Source organism: Elephas maximus, chromosome 16 (assembly GCF_024166365.1).
Source record: "Elephas maximus indicus isolate mEleMax1 chromosome 16, mEleMax1 primary haplotype, whole genome shotgun sequence".
Classification (NCBI taxonomy): domain Eukaryota; kingdom Metazoa; phylum Chordata; class Mammalia; order Proboscidea; family Elephantidae; genus Elephas; species Elephas maximus.
Window position 1 is genome coordinate 27,380,172 of NC_064834.1, and position 19,508 is coordinate 27,399,679.

Sequence of the window (19,508 nt, forward strand, 5' to 3'; positions counted from 1 at the left end):
TTGGTTTCATATAGATGATTTTTTAAAGGAGCACAGTACTCATGGGTGATATTATTTTATGAGCCAATCTGTTATTTAGCTGGAGGGTGACCACTGGAAGTGGTTTCAGTACAAAGTTTAAAGGGTATCTTAGGGCGGTAGTCTCAGGGGTTCCTCTAGTAACACTGGTCCAGTAAGTCTGGTCTTTTTTAAGAATCTGAGTTTTGTTCTACATTTTTCTCATTCTATCTGGGACCATCTGTTGCGTCCCTGGTCAGATTAAGTCCAAAAGACTTTTCGTTGGGCCATTTTCTTAACAATTCTAAAAATACTATCATTCTTCCAAAATAGTCAATTCACATACGCCATACCAACATATAAATTAGTAAGGTTTTATTATACATTATGTATTAATTTCTCTATCATAATTGCCTCTGTATTTTAATTTCAAAAATAAGGGAGAAAAACCTTTTTTTTTTTTTTTTTAGAGATTAAGGACCATGTTAAGATTTCCTCTAGAGCGGTGTTATGAGCAACTATATGAAAACCTTACATTGGTGATGAAATATAGATCTTTCTCCCCAACTAAAAAGAGTACAGACTGAAACAAAAATAGAACAGGTATATTGCATTTCTGAGGCTGATAAATAACCTAAGTTTTAAGACAATTAAAACCAGATATAGGTCCTAAAGTTGTTAAAACTCATCACCAGCTGGTGATAACTGGCTACGTTAGGATCACCTAGTGAAGCTTTTGAAACATAGATTCCTGGGGTACATTTCCCAATTTCAAAATCATTTGTTCAGGGCAAGGCAACAGTTAGCCCCCAGGTGTTTCTAGTGTACAACAGATTAAGAACCATGGCCCTAAAGACAACTTGCACTTAAAAATTAATTAGAAGCACCATAGCACAAATAATATGCATGAAACCCCAATTCAGTAGCCTTTTCATCTAGTCACTGAATTGATACACTCTACACAAATAGTACACAAATACTTGGAGCAGGATGAATAGTAGGATAACCAAGTCCGTTCTAAATTGATGCATTATTATTTTCAAACAATTCTGATTCCATGCCTCAAGGGCAGTGAGGTTGCATACTGCTTCTGTACCATAGTCACAACGCTGCAAACATTGGTAACACACATGGATGTATATATTACCGAAACAAAAATTATCTTGAAGTCAAGATAGTATATTTAACTACATAGGATGCACTGTCAATTTCTACTGAACTTCTTTTTTTTTTTGGTGAGTGCTGGTCCTGAACCAGTAAAGGATTACAATCCACAATTTGAAAACCAGATCTAGTTCAACAACTCACTTGAGCAGTGGAAACACAAGTCTGTAGGTATTGATTTGCCCAAAGACACAAAATCAGAAGTAGTGACTGCCATGCCATTGCCACCAGCCTCTCAAATCTTTTTCGTGACCTTTTATTTACCAAATTCCCACTACAATTATCTTAACAGCACTCCACAATCCAGCCCCAAACTACTTCATTGTCCATCCAGGCTCTGCATTCTCTTATCACAGACTGGCTTCCATTAAATACCCTAGGACCATACAGCTAAAACCTCACGTTTTATATACCTATGGTCAAGAGACTAACCCACACTTTTGCCTACAGAGGGCAAAGTCCAAGAGAAGGGATTTGATTAACATGAATCAGGTAGATCACCCATACATACCTAATCAATTGGGTCTAAGAATCAACACAAGAATACCCATTCTAGCCACATGTAACCAGGAAGAAAAATAGAGGGAATAGAGGCGTACACACCAATGAATTATTTTTATAGACATTTCTCAACTTTAGCAGATAATTTAAAATAGGCTGCTTATAATTTAAAATAGGCTCCTTATAGGTCAGAATCACAACGAGCAGCATTATAAAACAATTTAATTCCTGAGGCTAGTGGTTTCAGCTAACACTTGTAGCTTGGAATCTTTTTAAAGGCTGTTAATAAACACTATGCCAAAACCTGCAAATAGTTTTAAGTCAGACTTTTGAAACCAAGATAAGCAACTCCTACATATAGTTATTACCTCTGACCAATGCGTGAGAATTCACTTAGAAAAATAGCTTTTGTAACCTAACTAAAAATAGGGTAGTTCATAAATTTTCAAAATTGTTCTTCCCTGCTGTAGACAGACCTTGATCTTTGACAGTAAAACTTGGAAAAAAACTTTGGCATTCCTTGAGTTGGTTTTATTATTCACCGAACTAACTCCTATAAATTTAGCATCATTTCCCATATCTGGATAGTTTTCTCATTCTGAATGCTTAAACATAAATGGTCCCAAACTGAAATGCCAGTAGAAATAAATTCTTTAGGCAGGTTGTACAGTTACCACATGGAAAGGAACTGACATGAAAATTTAACGTTCAGAGCATAAAAATACTTCAGAGCATTATAAACTTGAACTTGTGAACACATTCTCCTAAATTTTACTAGCTCCAACTTGTGAAACTCCAGGAAAACAGGACTGCCGTACGGATTGAGATGATTTAAGCCAACTCAAATTTGTCTTGATTCCTGACATCAATACTAGATTTATAATTTTATTGCAGTAACCAACAGTTGTTACAGGGATATCTACACACATATACAGATTATATTTAAATTCATATAGAACAATATTTACATTTTTAAGTTACACTTTTGAAATTAGAAGATGAAGTACAGCTTGAGTTTTACAACAAAGTACACAAGACAAAAATAGAGAGTTAACAGTAAAAGTATGACTATCTGTTTTTGATACAACACATGGAAACTTTTTGTCAGAAAGCTACATCTTCTTAATCTGATTGTCCAAATCATTAAAGTATGGATGATTCAGTGCCATTTTGCCAGAAATCCGTTTGGCAGGATCATAGACTAACATTTTCTGGGGAAATAAAAAAAAGAAAAAGAAATGAACTTTTTATTTATTTAGGAAATGAACCAGTTAAAAACATCTTTGTAAATCCTTAACTTATCTACCAATAAGCAGTAAGCTAATAACAGTGGAAATCTACTAAATGGACATTTCCATTAGGTTCAAAACTAAACCACATCTCATTCTTCATTTCACCCTCGAGCTGTAGAAGAATCTACTCCTCAAATCAGAGATACCTCAGTAACCGCTTTTTGTTATAAATTATGGTAAGACAAAACCATTCAGATAGCTTTAAAATCAAGACACGAATTTAGGAAAAAAAGGTTATCTAGTTAATCACATTTACTTTGATAATTAAATGCCCATCTGAGTTATTTACAACATTCTTGAAATGGTGGCAATTAACTATAGTGGCTTCTGATGTAGCTTCAAATAAAAAATTGATGTAGTTCCAAATAAAAAAAAGTCCAGAGAACAATGTGTTATAAACACAGCTAAAAATGAGTCACTGAATGAATTATAGTTGAGACACCCAGTATTAAAGTTAATTTTAAACATCACAAGGAAAAGCTAAATAAAGTTTACTATGATCTTTAAAAAGTCTAATTGACAAACATACTAGAGATACTTTTACTAACAAGTTACCATTTGAGCTTTACATATATCATGCAATTTAATTCTCACAACAAACAGTAGAAATTAGTCCCATTTTACAAATGAGGATACTGAGGTTCAAGGAGCTTAGGTAACCTGACCCAATTCACAGAGCTGGGAGTGGTAAAACTAAAATTTGAAACCAAGTCTAATTTATGATTAGTAGTGGTTGTCCCTTGTGGGGGGTCTATCGTTATGGCAGAGGCCTGGGATGCTGCTAAATATCCTACGATGCACAGAACAGCAACAAAAAATTTTCTGGCCAAAGTCAACATTTGACTAGGTTGAGAAACTGATTTACAGTACCTGATTTTTATTTCATTAATTGAAGTGAAAGTCTTTGTGTTCAAGAATTATATAAGTTATAAAGGCAGACTGAGCCCAGAATGTGGAAGGGCCTTTGAATCAAATCAACAATACTGACAATCTCCCTAACAATACTGACAAACCTCCCTAAGCAAGCCCAGGGCAATCATTTTAATTCTAACAGCATTTGTTTTTAAAGAAAATAAATGGTAGGTAGGAAAGGCAATATAATAGAAGGGAAAGATTTTTAAGAATTACGTTAGTTTTACTCTTTCTGATGTAGACACTAGGCACAAAGTGAGAAATGGAGTTCATGCAATAAAAGGCTTCAAGAACTGAAAATATCAAGCAACAAGGAAAGCACCTATGTCGAGAATAAGCTAAATAAGGGCCTTAGGAGTAAATAGAGACCAAAAACCAACACAGCAAAAACAAACTGGAAAGGAAGGTCAGTAAAGCTCAGCAACTTAACCCTGGCCTCTCCTCCAAAGACTCCACAGCTACCTATCAATAAAAACAAAACTAATGCTAAATTTTCTTAAAACGCTAGTGTTTCTTGATAGCTAAAATGGAGCCAGTAATACAATAGACATAAAAGACATAAGTTATGTGCCTAGCTCAATAAATGTTGGTTTTCTTCCCCTTTCCTAAGTAAAAGGACTGAGTACATTCGGAATCATTCATTAATAATGTTAAAGTATAAAAGGCACTCCTTACCGAGAGCAAATCCAAGCCATTTTCATCCAAGTTTTTGACATGGGATGCTAGGCTTCCCGGTTTCCACTTGGGAAATGTATTCTTATAGTCCTGTAAAGATTCCACTTCTGGCCACACTTCATTATTGGGAGTACCCAAAGCTCTAAAAACCATAGCAAAACAAAATATAACTAAAGCATAAATATAAAGTCATTGTTGTACATACATTGCCTTTATTATTATTAAACTTAAAAAAATTTTTAAACCTTAGGTATAAAACAAAAATACCTGAAAATTCTGAAGAGTTGATCAATTTCTGAATCCCCATGGAAAAGTGGTTTCTTAGTTGCTAATTCTGCAAATATGGTGCCTATACTCCAAATGTCAACTGGAGTCGAATAGCGAGCTGACCCCAGCAATACTTCTGGAGATCTATACCAGAGAGTTACTACCTAGCATAAAACACAGTAAATTAGCTAAATATTAGATTTTACTTGGATGGTCCTCACTCAGTTAACTATACACAAAATATTAAGTTAAAGATAAGTATTTCATTTTCTAAGTTCTATTTTTTTATTCATTAAGGGGGAAAAAAAAAAGAGAGTAAAAGAACAGTGAGACTGAGCCATAACTTTTCAAAAAACACCTTGTTGATTATGGATTTGGAGTTGACATTATTCAAAGTACAGGTACTGTTTACATGCTAAAATGATAACCAGTAACTTGAAGTTTACTGTCTGTCTACAGAACAAAGGTAGTAAATATCCTTTGTTTAAACCAATGGGAACCAAATTATTTATAGCCATGGGAGAGAACATAAAAAGGGATAATAGAAAAAAGGCAAGACATCTGATCAGATGAGCAATGTTACACTTTGACCTGGGGACAGCCTTTGGAAGACATTTTTCCCATAATCTTTTACTATCCCAATCAACACTCCATTTCCCAGAGAAATATCATATGAAATGTCACATCATCAATAACACTGATGAAACATATGTTTGGTGGCTTCTAAATGTATCTGAGGTAGTATCCCTTGAACAACAAAACATGTCTTTTAACCAATGTGAGTGTGTATCAGTGAAGATCCAATCAGGATAAATAAACCACACGGTAATGTGAACAGGAAACTTAATACAAAGAATTATTATTGAATATAACACGGAATTGGAGTAACAAGGTACTGGGCATAATAATGAGAATATTTAAAAAAAAAAAAAAAAGAAAAGCCACTACCTCCTGCAATGTTTCTCCAGCACCCCAAAGCTTAACATCACACCAGCTGACGAAGGAAAACATTCAAAGGTCTCAGTTCCATTTTCACATAACGTGCAGTGGAAAGTAATTTTGGAACTGAGAGGCAATAAATCAATACTGGCAGCATGAAAATCTTTATTATTTCTTTTGTGACTTAACAAACAAATATAGAAAACAATCCAGTAATCACATACGCAAAAGCACCAAAAAAAAAAAAAAAAAACACTTACCTCATGTGTATATACTCTAATAGGTATTCCAAAAGCTCTGGCAAGGCCAAAATCAGCCAGTTTGATTGTTCCTTTGTCATCAATCAGTAGATTCTGAGGTTTTAAGTCTCTGTGAAGAACTCTTCTAGAGTGACAAAACACAATGCCCTGTAGGATTTGGTACAAATAACTCTGGAAAAACAAAATATAAATTAGAAACAATCACACATGATTTCCAAAATAATCTCAGTGGGTTCATTTTTAAAGCCATTAGAAATCAAATAATTTAATTTAAAAAAAAAACGTTTTCAGGCCATTTGAGACTAACAAGAAGCATCTGGGAATATGAAATCCAACTCTATATAATATCATGTTTGTATGCCCAAGACAAAGATATTCAAGTTATGGACATCTATATCCATGTGAACCCGTTTAGTCTTCTTTTACTTTTTGCTTAATTTTCAGGCCCTGACCCTAAGCCACAAGTTAGTTTTCTGTATAGAAAGTTTCTGGAACTTTGTTCTTGATACGTATACCAACTCCATTTCTATCTTGAATAACAAACAAAAAACAACAAATCCTAAATTCGTTGCCATTGAGTCAATTCTTACTCATGGCAGTCCAATGGTATGGAGTAGAACTGCTCCATAGGGTTTTCTTGGCTGCAATCGTTAACAGCAGATTGCTAGGCCTTTCTTCCATGTTACCACTGTGTGGGTCTGAACTGTCAACCTTTACCCTGACAGCAAGCCACCCGTGTTACCCAGGGGCCTCTATCTTGAATAAGGTTGGTCTTTTCCACTTCCATCTTTACTTACACATTAATTTTCTCTCTGGAAACAACAGTCACAGATTTCAAAAGAAATGGCAAAGAGGATATTAAAATGAATACAATTATCATAAAATGCTGTTAGGCAATTCAGAGATAAATGTTTTACAAGGCCTTTGTTGCCAATATATTTGACATTTGAAGTAACATGATTATTACAGAAATTATAGTAACAATATTGACATAAAATAATACACAAAACTAACCAATTGGAATGACTAGCAATGTGGAAAAAAACGACATAACACAAATCTACCAGTACTGTTAGCTCAGGTACTACTTTTCATTGTACTTAAGTAGAAGCACTACCCAGCAATTTAAGGGGTAACTGTTAGCAATCTTAATCTATAGACTACCTGTATAGGAAGAAAACTGTTCAGTTCCTCATTCTACTTTCTAATGTCTATTCTCACTAAACACATAGACTATCTATATTCAGTAGATCCCTTAAGTTCACAAGGGCATAAATACTAATACAATTATGTAGACTTGTTACCTTAACAAGTGCAGAATCCATGAACTGACCAGGAGGGATAGAATCCAAGTATTTTTTGAGATCCATGGAAAGGAATTCAAAGATGAGATATAACCTGGAGTCCTGCATAAGCACATCTTGAAGACTGAAGAATAAAACAATTACATGAAAAAAATCTAGCAAATATATTTAACCTCTCTTCCACAAAATTAAAATACTTCCCTAAATTTGCAGTGGCTATCTTACAAAAAATAGTGCTATAAGAAACTTACCATGAAAACAAACACATCATTTTAGGAAAGCTTCCCTAATAGATAAAGCCCTAATATAAAAGCAGAGTTTGAGAAAGGAATCTCAGGGCAGGAATTTAAAATAAAATCTCCTTATACAAAAGGTGCCAACCTTTAACCTGTATTACAAGAGAACACTTCTGAGTTGTCTGCATGTTGCTCAGAGCTTGGCTTTCCATTGAAATAAACTATAGAAATAAAATTTAAAGTGATATCTGACTTAACAGCTGTTCCCCATTCCCACCCACAGAAAAATGCAATTAAACTCTAACTTCAGCTGTTAGGAAGACAACTCCCCAAAATACCAATCCTAGTTCTTTGAATGAAAGGGGAAAAAAAAAAAATTTTTTTTTCCACCTGACCTAGCTACCTGTCTTAGAACTCAATTAAGAATTGAGTGTTTAGGAAACTAGAGCTTCCAGCCTGGGAGAGAGAGAACTGAAGACTCTCTAAAATGGGCTTCCTTTTCTCCTGTTGTCAACTGGCTTCAATTTTCTAGCCCTAAGTACTAATTCATGTCACCAACCACCTCTAACTCTGCTCCTGCTTTAACAGCCTATTCTCCTTTATCCATACCCATCATCTTTAACTAACAAAAAATAGTAGATTTCTATTCTGCTCAGCAGTTACATCAGATATTAAGCAAATGTAAAAATCCCCACGTTGAAATTCTCATTTGAAATGGTAAACAGAAAATGTCTTAAATTCAGATATTATGCCATACCTGACTATATTTGGATGACGAAGTTCCTTTAACAGAGAAATTTCTCGAATTGCAGTACTAGGAACCCCTTCTTCTTCACTTTCTAGTCTGATTTTCTTCATGGCTACAATCTGACCTGTAGTTTTGTGTCTACCCTTATACACAACTCCATAGGTACCTGTAACAGACAAAGTAAATATTTGTGATACTCCCACAAAACTAAAAATGTCTAAAATTTTTGAATACAATAGATGTCACGTGATAGTAACGTTTGCTGTAGCCACATGAGATCTACTAAGAATTATACCCTCATGGTTTCCCCCCAAAAATTGAGGTTAACTACAACCTATCACAAGCATTGTTTAGAAATAAAATTCATGTATTCATCACATTTCCCACATACTTCAATTACCATTAATTTCCCAGTATATTTTAGAGAAATGAATGCTTTGCAAATTGGAATTTATCTCCTATCAGAAATTTTACTCAACAATAAATAAAGTAGGCATAAAATGCAAAGTAAAGATTTGGACTCAGGAAATAATAATAGCATACGTTTGAAAAATTCTACATAGAGTTCTGTATGCTTTTGAAAACACTTGTATATATACCTGAAAATACTTACTCACTCACATCTCTATTTGCAGATATGATCTTACACACAGAAAACCCTAAAGAACCTACAAGAAAACTATTGGAACTAATAGAAGAGTTCAGCAAAGTATCAGGATACAAGATAAACATACAAAAATCAGTTGGATTCTTCTACACCAACAAAGAAAACTTTGAAGAGGAAATCACCAAATCAATACCATTTACAATAGCCCCCAAGAAGATAAAACACTTAGGAATAAATCAAACCAGAGAAGTAAAAAACTTATACGAAGAAAACTATAAGACACTACTGCAAGAAACCAAAAGAGGCTTACATAAGTGGAAAACATACCTTGCTCATGGATAGGAAGACCCGACATTGTGAAAATGTCTATTCTACCCAAAGTGATCTATAGATACAATGCAATCCTGATCCAAATTCCAATGGTATTTTTTAATGAGATGGAGAAACAAATCACCAACTTCATATGGAAAGGGAAGAGACTGTGGATAAGTAAAGCATTACTGAAGAAGAACAAAGTGGGAGGCCTCACACGACCTGATTTTAGACCCTATTATACTATTGCAGTGGTCAAAACAGCCTGGTACTGGTACAACAACAGACACATAGACCAATGGGACAGAAATGAGAATCTAGACGTAAAATCATCCACCTATATGAGCAGCTGATATTTGACAAAGTCCCCAAAACAGTTACATGGGGAAAAGACAGTCTTTTTTAACAAATGGTGCTGGGATAACTGCATATCCATCTGCAAAAAAAATGAAACAAGACCCACACCTCGCACCATGCACAAAAACGAACTCAAAATGGATCAAAGATCATGGAAGAAAAAATAGTGACAATGCTAGGAGCCCTAATACATGGCATAAACCGTATACAAAGCATTACTGACAATGCACAAACACCAGAAGAGAAACTAGATAACTGGGAGCTCCTAAAAATCAAATACTTATCCTCATCCAAAGACTTCACCAAAAGAATAAAAAGACAACCTACAGGCTGGGAGAAAAATTTTGGCTACAACAAATCCAATCAGCGTCTAATCTCTAAAATCTACAAGACACTGCAAAACCTGAACAACAAAAAGACAAATAACCCAATTAAAAAATGGGCAAAGGGCAAAGGATATGAGCAGGCACTTCACCAAAGACATTCAGGCGGCTAACAGACATATGAGGAGATGCTCCCGATCATTGGCCATTAGAGAACTGCAAATTTTAAAACTACAATGAGATACCATCTCACGCCAACGAGGCTAGCATTAATACAAAAAAAACACAAAATAAATGTTGGAGAAGTTGTGCAGAGACTGGAACACTCATACACTGCTGGTGGGAATGTGAAATGGTACAACCACTTTGGAAATCGATTTGGTGCTTCCTTAAAAAGCCAGAAATAGAACTACCACACGATCCAGCAGTTCCACTCCTTGGAATATATCCTAGAGAAATAAGAGCCACCACACGAACAGATATATGCACATCCATGTCCACTGCAGCACTGCTTACAATAGCAAAAAGATGGAAGCCACCAAGATGCCCATCAATGGATGAATGGATAAATAAAACTATGGTATGTAATACTATGCATTGATAAAGAACGATGAATCCGTGAAACATTTCATAACTTGGAGGAATCTGGAAGGCATTATGCTGAGTGAAATTAGTCAGCTGCAAAAGGACAAATATTGTACAAGACGGCTATTATAAGAACTCAAGAAATAGTTTAAACAGAGAAGAAAATATTCTTTGATGGTTACGGAGGGGGAGGGAGGAAGGGGGTATTCACTACTTAGCTAGTAAACAGTAACTAATTTAGGTGAAGGGAAAGACAACACACTATACAGGAGAGGTCAGCACAACTGGACTAAACCAAACCAAAGAAGTTTCTTAAATAAACCAAATGCTTAGAAGGCCAGCGTAGCAGGGGAGGGGGCTTGGGGACCATGGTTTCAGGGGACATCTAGGTCAGCTGGCATAATAAAATCTATTAAGAAAACATTCTGCATCCCACTTCGGAGGGTGGCATCTGGGGTCATAAATGGTAGCAAGTGGCCATCTAAGACGCATCAATTGGTCTCTACCCACCTAGGGCAAAGGAAAATGAAGAACACCAAAGACATAAGGAAAATATGAGCCTAAGAGATAGAAAGGGCCACACAAACCAAAAACTCCATCAGCCTGAGACAGAAGAACTAGATGGTAGCCAGCTACTATCAATGACCGTCCTGACAGGGAACACAACAGAGAGTCCCTGATGGAGTGGGAGAAAACTGGGCTGTAGAACTCAAATTCTAGTAAAAAGGCCAGACTTGATGGTCTGACAGACTGGAGGGACGCCAGAAGACATGGTCCCCAGACTCTGTTAGCCCAGAACTAAAACCATTCCCGAAGCCAACTCTTCAGACAAAGATTAGACTGGACTATAGACATAAAATGATACTGGTGAAGAGTATGCTTCTCGGCTCAAGTAGATACATGAGAGTGAATGGGCAGCTCCTATCCGGGGGCAAGATGAGAAGGCAGAAGGGTATAGGGGCTGGCTGAATGGACACAGGAAATACAGGGAGGAGAGGAGTGTGCTGCCACATTATAGAGAGAGCAACTAGGGTCACATAACAATGTGTGTATAAGTTTTTGTATGAGAAACTGACTTGAATTGTAAACTTTTGCTTAAAGCACAATCAAAAAAATAAATAAATAAATAGTTGGCTCTCTTTACCCAGAAAAGAATGGGTAAAAAAAACAGACCACATTTTTTTCAATTGTGCTCTAGGTGAGTTTACAGCTCAAGTTAATTTCTCATACAAAAATTTATACACATATTGTTATGTGACACTAGTTGCAGTACCTATTTGACAGCACACTTCCCCTTTCTACCCGGGGTTTCCCATGTCCATCTCCAGACAGGAGCTGCCCATTTAGTCTCGTGTATCTGCTTGAATTAAGAAGCACTTTCACCAGTATTGTTTTACAGCCCAGTCTAATCTTTGGCTTCAGGAATAGTTTTAGTTCTGGGTTAACAGAAAGCACGGGGGCCATGTCTTTGAGGGTTCCTCTAGTCTCAGTCAGACCAGTAAGTCTGGTCTTTTTACGTGATAGGCCACATTTTTTGTGAGAGAACAGTTTACATTATTTGCTACACAGTAGGAAAGCCTCTCACCCATTAGGAAGTTTATGCGAACACTACTAAATGGCCTGACTCCGGTATGTGGACTTCAGACTATGAGCAACAATATCCCTATAAGGAGATCCTATGGTAGGGGTGCGGCTACTGAGAATGGAGGTAGCAATAGTAATGTGATGGACTGGCTGTGCTTAATCCCCTAATTAAAGGTTTCTTACACTGGAGTTGGACAATTTTGGGAGCCCATTAACTGTATGTAAAATGTTGCTGAATAGCCCTTGCTTTCTGTGGCATCAGCACAATTTCAAAAGTGTTAGAGTGCCATGGAAGAGGGGCTCATCTTTTCTCAGTCTTCAGAGGCAGCATTATCTCAAGAAAAGCTAAAAACCACTGATAAATCACCCACTGTTTTATTGAGAATATTAAAGGCAGTTTGATCATTAGTAAAATATTAAATAAGCTTTGTTTTTTAAAAACAAAAAATCCTGTACAATAGTCTATGTCTGCATTAATACTGGTTTCATTATGCCAGATGTTGTCAGTTGCCGTCAAGTTGGCTCCGACTCACATGAACGAAACATTGCCCAGTCCTATGCCATCTTCATGACTATTGGTATGTTTGAGTCCAGTGTTGCGGCTACCCTGTCAATCCATCTCATGGAGTGTTTCCCTCATTTTCACCGACCCTCTACTTAAACATAATATCCTTTTCTAGTGATTGGTCTTTCCTGATACTGTGTCCAAAGCAAGCAAGCCCAAGTCTCACCGTCCTTGCATCTAAGGAACATTCTGGTTGTATTTCTTCTAAGACTAATTTGTTCATTTTTCTAGCAGTCCATAGTATTTTCTTCGCCAACACCACAGTTTGAATGCATCAGTTCTTCTGTCTTTTTCACTGTTCAGCTTCCACATGCATATGAGGCAACTGAAAAAGACCATCACTTGGGTCAGGCACACCTTAGTCATCAAAGTGACATCTTTCCTTAAAAAGAAAACACTTATAACACTTTAAAAGAGGTCTTTTGCAGCAGATTTGCCCAATGTAATACATCATTTGATTTCTTCACTGCTGTTTCATGGACATTGATCACTGATCCAAGCAGAATGTTCTCATTGACAACTTCTATTTTTCTCCATTTATTATGATGTTGTTTACCGGTCCAGTTGTGAGAATTTCAGTTTTCATGTTCAAGGGTAATCCATACTGAATCAACCAGGAAGCGTTTCAAGTTGTCTTCATTTTTGGCAAGCAAATGTGTCATCTACATATTGCAGGCTGTTAATGAGTGTTCTTCTAATCTCAATGCTGTGTTCTTCATATACATAGTATAGCTTCTCAGATTATTTTGTTCGGCATACAAATTGAGTAAGGCGAAAGGATATAACCCTCTGCATAACTTTTCCAATTCTGAATGATGTAGTATCCCCTTGTTCTGTCAGAATTATTTTTACTTCGGCTACAAAACTGGCTTAGTAGAATAGGTATAAGTATATAGGTATATTTTTCTTAAAAAAAGAAATCAACAAATAAAATTTGCAAGTTAAAAAAAAAAAATTACTGGGGGACATCTAGCTCAATTGATATAACATAGTTTATAAAAAAAATGTTCTACATCCTACTTTGGTGAGTAGCATCTGGGGTCTTAAAAGCTTGTGAGTGGCCATCTGTAATAATCCACCGGTCCTGCCCCATCTGGAGGAAGGGAGAATGAAGAAAACCAAAGACACAAGGGAAAAGACTAGTCCAAAGGAGTAATGGATTACAATTACCACAGCCTCAAAAAATTTTTATTTTTTTTTTTACTACCGGACTGAGTCCAGCTCAACTAGATGGTGCCCAGCTGCCACCACTGACTGCTACGACAGGGATCACAATAGACAGATCTGGACAGAACTAGAGTAAAATGTAAAACAAAATTCTAACTTACAAAAAAAGACTTAGTGGTCTCACAGAGACTGGAGAAGCCCTGAGAGTATGGCCCCCGGACACCCTTTTAACTCAGTACTGAAGTCACTCCTGAGGTTCACCCTTCAGCCAAAGATTAAACAGGCCCATAAAACAAAATGAGACTAAATGGGCACACCAGTGCAGGGGCAGGGACAAGAAGGCAGGAGGGGACAGGAAAGCTGGTAACGGGAAACCCAAGGTCGAGAGGGTGAGAGTGTTGACATGTCATGGGATTAGCAACCAATGTCACAAAACAATATGTGTATTAATTATTTAATGAAAAACTAATTTGCTCTGTAAACCTTCATCTAAAGTACAATTAAAAAAAAAAATCTCCAACCTAACTACCACCCTAACTTGTCATTGCCATTATCTTACTAAATTCCTGTCAGTATTCCTCCTCTTATTTAATATTCCTTGTACATTGGAGTTTTTGAGCTTACTAATAATATAGATGGGAATGTGTCTCAACAGAACTTACACAAGACCTAATAGCAAATTATTTCATCAAAATTTTATCATTTGTTCCTGGAGTTTAGAATGTTAATATCAAAACTCCTACACAGAAACTTACATGTCCTCTTGAAGAAGAAAATAGATAAAGGGATATTTTTACCCTTCCCTTATGCCATATACTAAAACATTCTTTAAAAGCTTTAACAAAAGTACTATAGAGAAAGAACTGATTACATACAGAAGTTAATGGGTTCACAACAGCTTAAACATATACATATGACAGTCGTTTAAACCTGTTGTTGTATGATTCCAACTCAAGTGTGACCCTAGATGACCCTATATGACAGAACTGCCCCAGAGGGTATCCTAGTGTGTAATCTTCATGAAGTCTCTTCTCCTGGGGAGCAGCTGTGGTTTCTGTTACCTTATCAACCCTTGTGCCACCAGGGCTCCTTCATTTAAACCCAGAGTAGCTAATTTAAGAAGTATTCAAAGTAGTTTAATATTTAATTACTACACTCCACTTAGCTTGGAAACCCTGGTAGCATAGTGGTTAAGTGCTACGGCTGCTAACCAAAGGGTCGGCAGTTCAAATCTGCCAGGCGCTCCTTGGAAACTGTATGGGGCAGTTCTACTCTGTCTTATGGGGTCGCTATGAGTCAAATGGCATTGGGTTTGGTTTGGGTTTTTTTTTAACTTAGCTTATGTAAAATTATTTATCATCCTAAACAAAACTATGTTGTTGCAGTGTGCCGTAGAGTTGGTTTCAACTCATAGCAACCCCAATGACAGAACTGCCCCATAGGGATTCCTAGTCAGAATCAGGTTTGGTTTAATCTTTTGGGGAGCAGATCACTATGTCTTTTCTCCCGTGGAGCTTTGGGTGGATTCAAACAGCCTCTGACTTTTCTGTTAGCAGGTGAGCGATTAACCATTGCACCACCAGAGCTCCTTAAATGTAACTATAAAAAAACAAAAAAAACCTATTGCCCTCCAGTTGATTCCAACTCATAGCAACCCTAAAGGACAGAGCAGAACTGCCCCATAGGGTTTCCAAGGAGCAGCTGTAGATACGAACTGCTGACCTTTTGGTTAGCAGCCAAGCTGTTAACCACTATGCCACCAGGGTTCCAAAGTATAGAAGACTAAAAATATACATGAAATTAATATATAATTCCCCCCACCACATAACAGTTATCAATAGTGTTTTCAAAACACAAACATTACTTATATGACACAATAAGACAGCCCCATGGGGTTCCTAAGGAGCAGCTGGTGGATTCCAACTGCTGACCTTTTGATTAGCAGCCGAGCTCTTAGCCACTGCACCACCAGGGCTCCCAGATATTACTTAAGTGTTTAGTATTAGGAGAATACTAATATTTTGGGGAGGAGCCATCAGGAACCATATATATTAGAATGAGTTTAATTCTCTAGAAATGTGAATAATTTTGTGATGTTTAGGTTATTGTATATTATGTAAAGAATGTTTAAATTTATGAATATTAGTATTGGAAGATACCTTAGAGGTTAAGTTATACAAACATTTACATTTCTTTATGCCATGGGTGTTGTAGCATCGTTAAATCATTTTAAAACTTAATTATTGAAATCACTCACCTTCCCCAATTTTCTCTATTTTGGTATAGTCTTCCATAGTTACTCAATATGTACTGTAGATCCTAAAATGAAAAGGAAAAAAAAAAGAGACTGATTTGATTACAGGCCACTAACTCAAAAGGTGGTTTTACGTCACTATATGTGAAACATTTAGCAGTGTTTGGTGCATTTTATATTAAGTATTCCACAAATGTTAGTTATTATACTAAAATATTTACATATTTTATGTAAGTTATTTTAATACTTACAATACTTATTTAATATTTATATGTAAAATATTTACAAGGATAAGGACACCTGCAATAAGACTTCCCCACCCACTTTACCATCTAAGGAGCCCTGGTGTGCACTGGTTAGAGCTTGGCTACTAAACAGAAAGTCAGCAGTTCAAATCTACCAGCAGCTCCTTGGAAACCCTAAGGGGCAGTTCCACTCTGTTGTACAGGGTCTTCATGAGTCAGAACTGACTCGATGTCAATGAGTTTGTTTTTTTTTTTGTTAGCATCTAAAACATTGAAAGTATTTATATATTCCATACTAGTACTTAGCTCCTTCTTAATCAAATTAACCCTCAAATTAATGGATTTACAAGTAAAGTCCATCCTTCCCGAACAAAAACCAGGAGTATGTTCTCTTTAACACTTTTAAGGAGCAGCAGCGTATGCCAAGATTATACCAATGTATCAGCAACTAATGTCATTTGACTGAATTTGTACTGCTTTTTACATTTTTATGAAGATGTTAATTCAAAAGAAAAAAATTGTAAAAGACATGAGTAGGGAGCTAAAATATGGTCAGACTGCTCACCCATTAGATTGTTTTGAGCCCCCAAAACTAAGTGTTTATAGCTACTCATGTGGCAGTTTTAAACTTTCTGCTTTGTTTTTAGCAGTCACATCCACAGACTTGCTCATCTATTAAAAGTCTTTCAAAGTACTTTTTCCAAGAGTAGGAAACATCCCTGAAAGGTAAAGCTGAAAAGTACCATCCCATAGATAAATTTCTAATTGCACACTATGCAACATCCAAAACTATTGCTGAGATAATCCTTAAACCTTAAACCAAAAACATCCCCTGAAGTCTTCTTAAAGCCAAACAAGAGTTTAACCTTTTTCTAGTAAAGAATGCCTGCCTCAGCACTATGCTCTTTTAAGAACTATCTATATGGGATTAAATTGACAACAGTAACTCCAAAGATTAGATAGGAACCTTAGGGGGCAATGAGTTTATGCCAACGGGGGAGGAACAACTCAGAAGAGGGTGAAAACGGTTGCTCAGCTCAAAGAATCTAACCACGCTCACTGAATTGTACACGGGGGAACTATACTATATATATAAAAAAGTAAGTAAATAAATAAAAGCTTATTTGCTGGCCACCAGACACTCAAGACTTCCTCAGCTGGTAAGCTTGCCAATGAAACATAACTTCAGAAGTCCAAAGCAGAATTACTTTGATTTTTTTCTAACTCAGCCATCACTGACGATAAAAGCATGAAAAGATCAACTGAGCAGCTGATCCTTAGACGTTCTATTTCTTCCACCCACCTTCGCAGGAAAAAAAAAAATCACAACAGAAAGTAGTAGGGTAAATCATTGTGAATAAACAAAACTCCACAACACTGGGCATGAGGGCTTACTGTAAGAATTTCTCATTTTATAAAACTGTAACGGAGAACTTAGGACAATTATTTTTCCTCAATAACCAGATGTGATACGTCTAATGCACGATAAAACTGTTGAGCTCACTTCGAATAAATATTTAAAAACTAACAATTCCAAAGCTGGCTTCGATTACCCTCCTCAGGTCTTCCAGTTGTAACAATTTTAAGTAAAACAAGCAGCTTTAGAAGGCCTCTCCAGTGCCCCTCCTGAGGCTCAGCACTATTAGCTGCAGGAAGCTGAGTACCCACTAGGCTTAGTCTTCCTGTCCAGAGACTTCCAGAGTCCCTTAGAGGAAGCAAAACGGGCCGATGAGTAATGTTAACACTAGATAAAAATTAATTAGAGGCCTAAAAACACACGTTTCAAAATATACACCCTGCTCAGAAAACCAGTTCCAAAACAATTCTCAGTACAGATGCTTCCTCAAGATAAACTTTAGAATTACTCATGTCCTCCCTGCAGTCACCAAGAAGGGTCTCATGAGTGCTTCAAGGCCAGCTGCACCCAATTTAACGATTACTCTAACTTTTAAGCAATTTTAGAAATGTATGTAATCTATCAATCAGATGTATCCTTGCCCAATGTTGTCACCATTACCTAAATGTTAACCAATCACTAAATTTTTACCGTAAGTTCCTTGTATTATAAAAACTCTCTAAACTGTCTCCTACTCGGATCACTTATTTCAGAATCCGCAGGACCCTGGAATTCCCAGTTTGCAAACTGCCTTGCTCTGAATAAAAACTCTTTCCATTTTTTGTCTATCCCATAGTAGACAACAACTACAAGTATAAAACAAATCTTAAAAAGTTCCCTCTGGCTCTGCCGCCTTGTAAGGTGTGGGTGGGCAAGGGCCGTGGGGTGCAGCAAGGCCGAGAAGGTACAGAAGTCCACCGGGTCAGGTTCTCTGGACCGATGGGTTGAGTGCCCGGCGTGGGTACCTGGCCCGGGTACCTGGCCCACCTCGAAGCCCGAGCGGAGCGTGCGCAGAAGGCAGGCCCCGACCGCGGGACCCGGGACCGAGCCTGGCACTCCACGGGAGCTCAGCGTCCTCGAACAAGTGCAGTTAAATTGCTTCAACTCTGTTCGCACTATAACCAGAAAGCCTCCTCAACCAGGTAGGCAGCCCCTTCCTAAAAACAGCCGACCCCGGTCCCACCCTGGAATTCCGAAGCCAAGGCAGCCCCAACCCTCCACGGAGTAAGCCACTCAGGACTGGATGTCCCCTAGACTCCCCTTAAGTGGGGCCCCGGCGTCGCTTACACGCTCAGGCCGCGGGTCCCGAGCTCCAGGCCCTACCTACCCCCACCCCCCGAGGCCAGGCCTGGGCCACGTAGACACAATCCGGGCCCCCAAACAACACCTCATGCCTCAGTACTCCCCCTCCTGAAGCCCCGATCCAGCCCCTGCCAAGTCCGCGCCCCGTCGGCATGGCCCTGACCCCTGCAACTCTACCCAGCTTATTATCCCGCGGTGGTGACGGCGGCAGCGGCGGCAGCGGCTACCACGTCCGCGTCGCTCTCCTCAACTTCCAGGATCCAGGTTTGAAGCTAAGTGAACGCAGTTTCAAACTCTCCGCGCTAAAGGGTCTCGGATCCACCAATCAGGTATCCCGTAGACTTTCAAAGGAGCCAATCAGAGCTCAGTTACGCTGGGGCCTGCTTTCCCCGCTGGCTAGAGCGCGAAAGAAAGAGGAAACGGCGGCAGGAGAGGAAGCAGGAGGGCGGGCCCCAACTGAGTCTGCACGCAAGCGCTCTCTTTCATTCCAGGGGAGCGTCGTCCTACTGTTTCTAA

General features: G+C 37.8%; 1 protein-coding gene across 2 annotated transcripts; it reads right to left on the reverse strand.

The window, feature by feature from the left end:
• Positions 1 to 656: 656 nt before the first annotated feature.
• CDK1 (cyclin dependent kinase 1) lies at positions 657 to 19,385 on the reverse strand. 2 transcript variants are annotated; one of them, XM_049855698.1, is made up of 9 exons: positions 19,170 to 19,385; positions 16,053 to 16,114; positions 12,795 to 12,953; positions 8,305 to 8,461; positions 7,312 to 7,435; positions 6,008 to 6,178; positions 4,809 to 4,972; positions 4,542 to 4,683; positions 657 to 2,873 (listed from the first exon to the last, which is right to left on the reverse strand). In XM_049855698.1, exons 3-9 carry the CDS (start codon positions 12,814 to 12,816, stop codon positions 2,775 to 2,777), a joined length of 879 nt encoding a protein of 292 aa, XP_049711655.1. In that variant the 5' UTR covers positions 12,817 to 12,953; positions 16,053 to 16,114; positions 19,170 to 19,385; the 3' UTR covers positions 657 to 2,774. The 2 variants fall into 2 exon arrangements, with proteins under 2 accessions (XP_049711655.1, XP_049711654.1); XM_049855697.1 differs by lacking the exon at positions 12,795 to 12,953 and having other exon boundaries at positions 658 to 2,873; positions 19,170 to 19,383.
• Positions 19,386 to 19,508: the final 123 nt, after the last annotated feature.